The 8,463-nt window shown below is 40.0% G+C and overlaps 1 protein-coding gene across 1 annotated transcript; it reads right to left on the bottom strand.

Annotated features, from left to right (window-relative positions):
* Window positions 1-355: 355 nt before the first annotated feature.
* On the bottom strand, window positions 356-3,475 carry arf1 (ADP-ribosylation factor 1). Its single transcript, XM_072441704.1, has 5 exons — window positions 3,334-3,475; window positions 2,769-2,935; window positions 2,580-2,690; window positions 1,715-1,839; window positions 356-1,359 (listed from the first exon to the last, which is right to left on the bottom strand). The coding sequence occupies exons 2-5, from the start codon at window positions 2,911-2,913 to the stop codon at window positions 1,198-1,200; spliced, it is 543 nt and encodes a 180-aa protein (XP_072297805.1). The 5' UTR covers window positions 2,914-2,935; window positions 3,334-3,475; the 3' UTR covers window positions 356-1,197.
* Window positions 3,476-8,463: the final 4,988 nt, after the last annotated feature.

An 8,463-nucleotide genomic window follows, 5' to 3' on the forward strand; every position in this document is an offset into this window, starting at 1 on the left:
CCCAGGTCAAAGAGTGTATGGCCCAGTGGGGAGGCTGCCACACAGGCTTAGAGTCAGTTTTTAAGTAGTATTTCTATTATACGCATTCTATTCAAGCTAAAACTCTTTTATGCAGCAGTACAACTTAAAACTTACTTGAAAGCAAAAGTATGGGAGAAAATAGTTTGCATAGTTACGTTTAATAGCAGAAACTATACCACTCTTGCAATTAAAAGTGAATATTTTTTCGTTTATTCTAATCCTAAATCAAATTCCAATTGAAGTTTTTATTTTCTTTTAAATGCTGCCCAGGGTTTTCGTAAAATATCAAACATAACACTAGATAAATTAATACCATGTAACACACAATTAAGACAGCTTTTCAATAATCAACTTTATTGCATAGAAAATACAGAAATCAGTTACATAAAATATCCAGTCCCTTCAATTACAGTGCCTTATCTCACATTGCAAAACAGGACATAAGATCAAAATAAACAGTTTTCAAACATTCAGACAAAAATACATTTTTTCCACACCTAAGCAAAAGCCTGTAGTTTGAAGACTGCAACAAGCACGCCTCGTACGCTGTTAAGACATTCCTAAACTTCATGCAGATTAAATATATAGAGGCTCTAAGCTAAACAAAATAGCAATGATTAAAATTCTGATTTGATAAAGCCTTTTTTAGTACAAACACGAAGAGCGTCGCGATTCCTTTGCATCTGCACAGTGCATCACAGAGAAGTAGCAATCAGGCTTGGCAAGAAAACACAACCTGAGATCTTGGATCATGACTTGGAAATGCTGTTAAAGTAAATAATGTCATGTTTGTGAACAATTCTAACTAGAACGGTTCATTCTATACCTACACTGTAAAAATCAGATTGCATTGAAATGTGGGCTCCAAGGTGCTGCTGGTGATTTTTCTCCAAATGCCTCTTTTTGATTTAAAATAAAAGGCTACACCAAAAAGAAAGCGACAGAAGTAGAATGAGTTTATGTGCAAGACTCTTCCCCGTTACCAAATCTATTTACAATTCCATAAAATAAAGTTTACAAGAATAGAATATCCTAACCCCACGTCTGTTTTCTTAAAAAAGGGCTTTGAGGTCAAGGCAGCTTCCAGTCTGTGACAAGGTCGCTTGGTTTTCAACACCTTATGAGTACATACAAAGACATTTGGTGGAGAACAGGAGTAGTACGGCGGAGGAACTATTATTTGCTGTTTTTGAGCTGGTTTGATAGCCAGTCCAGTCCCTCATACAGGCCGTCTCCGGAGGTGGCACAGGTGGCCTGGATGTACCAGTTTCTGTTGCGTAGAGAGTGCAGGCTCAGTTTCTCCGTCAGCTCAGCAGCATTCATGGCGTTTGGAAGATCCTACGAGACAGTTTGAGATGTCATTTTCAGATACAACAATTGTACTTGAGGCAACACTACTGGACTTCAAAGTTAAACTGTTTGTTTTCTTATCTACCATTCTGAGATAGAAACATACATTTATTTCACTTTAAACCTGCGCTTGTACCACATTTATTGATATAACTTATACATTAGGAATGGACACATCATTAGTTGTATGTGATGTTAATCTATGTGGTGTGCAGCCCTTTTTCATATGGGGCTCTCATTAGAACCTACTACTTTACAAATGTAAATGATACAGTTGTTCTAAACAGAAACTGTTTGACTTGGCATTAGAGAGCTTTGTGTCCAGTCTGATGTCCAAACTCACCTGTTTGTTGGCAAACACCAGCAGCACAGCGTTCCGCAGTTCATCTTCGGCCAACATCCTCATGAGCTCCTCCCGCGCCTCCGTGCACCGCTCTTTGTCATTACTGTCCACAACAAAGATCAGGCCTGGAAACAGAGCAAACAGACTATTATAGGTTTTAAAAGGTTTGAACGAAAAGGTTTGAAAAAGGTTTTAAAAGGTTTGAACATAGGGGTGGGCGATATTGACACCACCTCATTTAGGGCTGCAACTAACGATTATTTTGGTAATCGATGAGTCTAGTGATTATTCTTTCGATTAATTGATTAGTTATTCCGAACGCGAAAGGCCAGTGAATGTGAGATTTTGATTTACCCGAAAAGAGCTGAACTGAGGACATCCTGGTTGAGTGTTTACATCCAAAACAACATTTTTTACACATTTCCTATGTCATTTTTGTGATTCTTGCTCTGTCTGAGAAATAAAACCTCTTCTCTCAAATCGTGGAATGTTTTGGCGTTAATGATTATTCAATTAGTGAATTCTTTGACAACTATTACTATAATCAATTCATGTGATTAATCCATTAACTTTGCCCTTATCAGGATTTTTGGTGTGTACTGTAATAACAATTTTCAGGCGATTTTAATTGAACTGAAACTTGTTAAAAACAAGCTTAATTATCAGACAAATGTGCAATTTCTCTCAAACTAATACAGAAAAATAAATGATACTCCCTCATTTGAAAGTTAACAATTTCTCTTCTTTTTTTTTACCATAAATTTACTCAATATTGAAATTTTAAAACATCACAATATTATCAACATTTCGTTATTTTACTCCCCACCGTTTGACCATTGAAACAAAGACAGGCGAACCCGTTCACCTTGTGTGTTTTGGAAATAATGACGCCACAATGGCCTGATTTTGTCCTGCCCACCAACATCCCACACCGTGAAGCTGATGTTCTTGTACTCCACCGTCTCCACGTTAAAACCTGAAAGACACACACACAGTTTAGACGGTTTAAACACGACACACGTTCGGCCCCAAAGACACAAACACGGAGACACACCAATTGTGGGAATCGTTGTGACAATTTCTCCCAGTTTGAGCTTGTACAGAATGGTGGTCTTCCCGGCAGCGTCCAGTCCCACCATCAGGATCCTCATCTCCTTCTTCCCGAACATGCTGAAGAGTGAAGTGAAAATGTTCCCCATGGCGACGGTCCCGGGAACCAGTCTGAACACACGGCAGAGGTTTAACGAGTTATCAGACAATTAAAACACAGAAGAGATGAATTATAACGCCACGGCTGAAAACGTAACACATTAAGCGTGAACCTAAAGTATAGCAAAATGCACTGTCAAATCTAATGAAATAGGATGACAGTTGAAGGCGACAAGAACTACAATAACCGGATTTTGAAAACATTCCAAAGTTGAATCGATAAGGCTAATCACCCCAGTTAGCTAGCGTGTAGCCACAGCTAGCTAGAGCGGCTCTATACCATGTTTTGACAACTTATTTTCGTAATGTCATTCGATAAATATACACACGCGTTTCACAACAAGCGGATGGCGTTAGGTAATGCTCTTTGACGCGTAGATCCACAGTCAAATGAGGTAAAAGTATCTTACAAAGTGCTGGAGCTGTTTGTTGAGTCGTTAAGGCGTTTCCTTGTTGGGGAAAATGGCGTTGTTGTTTTGACACGTCAGTGCGCCACCACTTCCGCTGAGCCCCTCCCTCCTCTGCTCTGAGGCTGAGCTACACCGCCCCCTGCGGCACACGGCAGAATTACACCCACACGCAGCTACTACCAGAGCTTCTCAAACCTTTTCTGGCGCGCCCCCCCCTTGGCTAAATATGGCGTATCAAGGAGAAGACACACTTGCCTTTGGAGATGGTGTTGGAGAGGTAACTCCGGACTGGGTGGACTGTAGGGTGCTGGTTCTGGTTCGTGGAAGTCATTGCCCGAGAGCGCCGGTCAGAGCACTACTGGAGGCCAGGAATGAGGATCGGAAAGACGAGAAGAGACGAGCTGCTGGTGGTAGATTTATTCAGGTTCACAGGTAGATACAGAAGACGACGACCATTACAGTACATATTACCCTCTTATATACCCTGCCAGGAACAAAGCCGGAATGTAGCAGCTATGTTGTGTCACAAAGCCAAGGAAGAACAAAGGAGAGGGCACTGGAGGTGCAGTGATGTCATAAAGCACCCTGCGGCACTGGAGTGCCTCTAGTGGCCGCCCCAGGAACTACAAGAACACAGGAACACAGGGGCCTTTTGTACAGATGGCTTTCAGCATATTTTCACAGCGACAGTGCACAATTTATGTTTTTGGAACATGCTTTTGCAGAACAGTGGGCCCAATCTTTCGTCAATTTATCACACTTTAAGATGAAAGGGGAATAATACGTCATAAGGCGCTGGTACAGCTGGCAGCCCGGTGTAAACGCTCTCTCTTCTTTCTCACACTTATTGTGCTTTATCTCCTATATTTTGTAAATATAGTTAGTATATTTTTTCTATTTTACTGTACGATAGGGACACGCGCTGGAATATTTTTTTAATTCAACTGTTTTTGACTTTTTTCGGCTGGATTTGAGCGTTTTTCGTTGCGTTCGTTGTGTTGTTGTGACGTGAGCTAGCTCCGAGCGAGCCCACCAGCCCCCCCGCGCCCTCCGGCCGCGCTAAAGTACGGCGTGTCGTCGGTACACGTTTATATGAAAGAGGAACTTCACGAACGATCGGGACACGCACTGGAATCGCTTTAAATTAACTTGTTTTGACTTTATTCGGCTGGATTGAGTGTTTTCGTCGTGTCGTTACGATGTGTCTTGGCTCCGGCCCCGCCCCCCGGCTCCGGCCCCGCCCCCCGGCCGGCGCCGTACCGCGTTTCCACAAAGGAGGAACTCATGAAACTGCGGAGAACAGTCGTCTTACCCGGAGATCGTCACGTTATCCCGTCGCAATACTGACCTAACCTAATACTGATGTGCAATTCTGTCATATGTGCAATTGCTGTTGGAATTCATGTGCAATTCATGTGCAATTACTGTGAAATTCATGTGCAATCTATGTGCTGTCGTGACACATATTCATGTGCAATTACTGTCGGGATCACATGCAATGGTATTTATTTATTTTTTTGTCTATGGGAGTTTTTATTTATTTATAGGAGATCTTCTACTGAAAGTGTTTTTCAGACTTCCTATAAGTGATCTGTTCTTCTGTATCTACCTCTGTATCTACCTGCGTTGCACCAATGAAATTTCCCCATGTGGGACAATAAAGGAATATCTTATCTTATCTTATCTTAAGTGCTGCTCATGTTTGTCTGATGAGTCAAAAAGAAAAAGGAAAAAAATGCTGCTATTTAAATTAATCTGGAGAAGTCAATGGGCGTCATGGTGATATTGATAGTGGCAAATCTAAACTAAAGTATAACTTAAATACATGGGGTGAGGCACTGCTTGTGAGGACCAATTGGAGTAACTTGGGAAAAGGTGCTCTTACTCTTGGACTGTGGGCTTCTGCTTTTTAGTCCCAATGTCTGCACCACCACAGCCCCCTTAACAACCCCATGTTCTAATAGAGGCCTCCCAAAACCTATTTACTTTATTCTTTATTCGAAATCATAATTATGTAATGTTTTCCTTTCAGATGTAGCTACATAATGACTATAAGCTTGTTATTGTGAACTTAAAGATTCCTCCAGGTGCCTCTGGACCTCACTTTGGGAACCACTGACATAGACTATAGCACTAATCTAGGTCAATTTTGCGTTTCGGGCGAGTTTTTGTTTAATGGTCAACTAATAACCATTTTTGTCCATCATTGACCAAGTAATCAAAAAGTAAAAGACTACAACTACATACAATCCTATTGCCTATTATGAAAGAGACATATGATCACACTTTACAAATTGGCTCAATGTTTATGATTAGGCCTACGTTCAATTAAAATCTTTTCTAAAGTTTGAAAACTATCAGTATCACTATCACTGAAAGTAAAAGTGATATCAGAGCTCTGTTTAAAGTCATTTAAAATAGTATACACTATTTGTTTATTTAAAAGGTGATTATGAGAGACATTTATAATTTTTGATGAAGCTCAAACATAAATTTGAGGATAGATGAAATATTACTTAAATTAACCCAGAGGGGAAAATCGAGCATATTGATCAGGTGGTGTAATCCCTCATTCGTCCAGGAGTGTTACATTGTGAAAAAGATTCAGTTGTAATCATCTGGACACTGTTTTAGATGACTACAACTGAATCTTTTTCTACAACATATTGATTAGTTTGAATAAAATAACACTAAATAGCTTGAACAAAAGTCTCAGCTTAACACAAGTACTGGTCAGTTATAGTCAGCAGATCCTGTGTCAGGGCAGTTTGGGGGTGTGTAACAACCCTCAGGACAAAAGTGTCCCTCTCATAACAGCCAGCCTCCAAGTGGTGGCCAGGTCAAATTAGTACTCATAAGCAAAAACATTAGCATTTTCATCAGATTTAGATCAGTTATTGTCAATAATTTTGAATATTCAAATGGAATTAGGTCCTTTTTAAAAAAAATATAATCTAGCCTATTAAATTTGTGTTGTCTCATACATTTTACCAGCATCAAAACTGGCATCATTTGCATACATACTTATCCAGCATCTCTAAAATACATGTTGGAAGAGATATTGCCGTGGTAATCATTGGCTCGCCGCTTAGATAAAGGAAATCTTTTGTTAGGTCCTGGCGGTGGTGCCATGCAGTCTGTCCTCCGGTACGACTCCAGTCACTGAAGATCTATGACTGTGTTTATAAGCCAGGACACTTCCACTTTGCCCCTGAATGCCCTGGCATGTTATTGTTGGATGTGTTGAATTTTAACCAGGGTCAACTATGCCTCCTACCCCCAGCAGAGGGGGCAACAGCAGGAGGCAGGAGGCTGTATAGAGGAGCTGATGGACCACACAGTGCAGACACATAATGCCACCTTAATTTGTGGGTGAGCGGTGCCAAAATGCCTTTGGAGATGGCTTTCAGCATATTTTCACAGCGACAGTGCACTATTTATGTTTTTGAAACATGTTTACAGAACAGTGGGCCTAATTGTTCCTCAACTTATCACACATTAAGATGAAAGGGGAAAAAGTGCTGCTCATGTTCTTCTGATGAGTCAAAAATAAAAACAATTCTGCTATTTAAATTTATCTGGAAAAGTCAACGGATGTCATGGTGATATTGATAGTGGAGGTACATGCCAAATCTAAAATAACTTTAATACATATCTGCTTGTGAGGCCCATTTACTTTATTATCTATTTGAAATCATTATCAAGTAATGTTTTCCTTTCAGATGTAGCTACATAATGACTATAAGCTTAATATGGTGAACTTAAACAAAGATTTGAAACATTGATTTCAAATGTTATTATTTTAATGAGCTGCCTCTGAGGTCCTTCAGGTGCCCCTGGACCTCACTTTGGGAACCACTGACATAGACCATAGTACTAACCTAGGTACATTTTGTGTTTTGTGTTAGTTTTTGTTTCAGAATTATTCCTTTTGATTACAGACATACATGTTAGAAAATATTCAGTTTCCCGAGAGTCTATTGTACGCCGGGCATCCTTCACAGCTTCTTCCAAATATAACTTAGATGCACTAAAATGAGGGTTTTGCTCATTTGTCATAGACACAAAACACACACATAGCACTTTTAAAACCTTCACAGTCGTCACTACACCACTGATACTGCAGGGTCAAATCCATCAATGTTGGTATGCTTCCTTTAGATCACTGACAGCAGAATACATTCTAGTGAATCACATTTATTTATTGTTTGTTTGTTTGTTTGTGCTTTTGCTTGTTTTTATTTAGACCTATTTATTTCCTAGTATTTTTGCCAGTGCTTGGTTTACATATTCAAAATAGAGTTGTGATGACACCTGAAACACATAAATTAGCAGTACATAATTATGACCACCAGGTGGAATGATTTGAGCCTGTCAAGTTACTGTGAGCCTTATTTTAATAATAATAACATTACCAAGATTAATAAGGAGCATGCAGAAGAAGTAACTGTAAACCCGAGATAAAAAACATTACCTAAATGTTATATTCAAGCCATAGAAACAAGACAGAGCAAAATTCATAACCTCAAGAATATAAGATTGATTTTTGGATGCACTATTCCAACTAACCTGGTTTGTTGCGCTGAAAGTCATGATGGAAATCCAGAGGAGCCAACCGTCAATGACAGACACATTGGTTAAATCCGATTGGTTCAAATCGGTGTTGTGGATGTACAATCCTTCCACGATGACTGGCTCTCCATGTCACTGATAGATGAGGTTTCTCTGCACAGTCACGCCGAGGTACATTTATGGTGAACACCAACGAGTATGAGAGTCTTATGAAGTTTGTGAAAGAGAGGATTGCCAAGGGACCATTTTGGACCTCACAGTAGGACCCCTTAAGGTTCCCAGTAGGGGCCTTACTCCCCTCTGAGAAAGAGCCTTGCATGGATAAAAACACCACAAGGGGTTTGGGAATGCTGATTTGCACTGTGTAGACACAGCAGAACGGATCAAACTCAAACTGTTGACCCAATTTTATGAAGATTTTTTCAAATATAAAAGTTTACATTTCCTAGTAATAATTAGGACTACAGTACTGCATCTTGAACTTGTCCTTGGGGAACCAGTAGATTGCTGGTGTTAGGGGTACAAAGGGTCTACTTTGGGAAAAATCAGTGCTAGAAC

The sequence above is a fragment of the Eucyclogobius newberryi genome, unplaced genomic scaffold (assembly GCF_026437365.1).
Source record: "Eucyclogobius newberryi isolate DKJ021-1_F unplaced genomic scaffold, fEucNew1.0.hap1 SCAF_12, whole genome shotgun sequence".
Taxonomy (NCBI): domain Eukaryota; kingdom Metazoa; phylum Chordata; class Actinopteri; order Gobiiformes; family Gobiidae; genus Eucyclogobius; species Eucyclogobius newberryi.

Bases quoted from the DNA above. Each gene is read 5' to 3' on its own strand.
- arf1 (XM_072441704.1), bottom strand. From the start codon at position 2,913: ATGGGGAACATTTTCACTTCACTCTTCAGCATGTTCGGGAAGAAGGAG. The intron at 2,691-2,768 runs GTGTGTCTCCGT...TGTGTCTTTCAG, and splicing joins CACAACGATTCCCACAATTG to GTTTTAACGTGGAGACGGTG. The intron at 1,360-1,714 runs GTGAGTTTGGAC...ACTGTCTCGTAG, and splicing joins TGGTGTTTGCCAACAAACAG to GATCTTCCAAACGCCATGAA.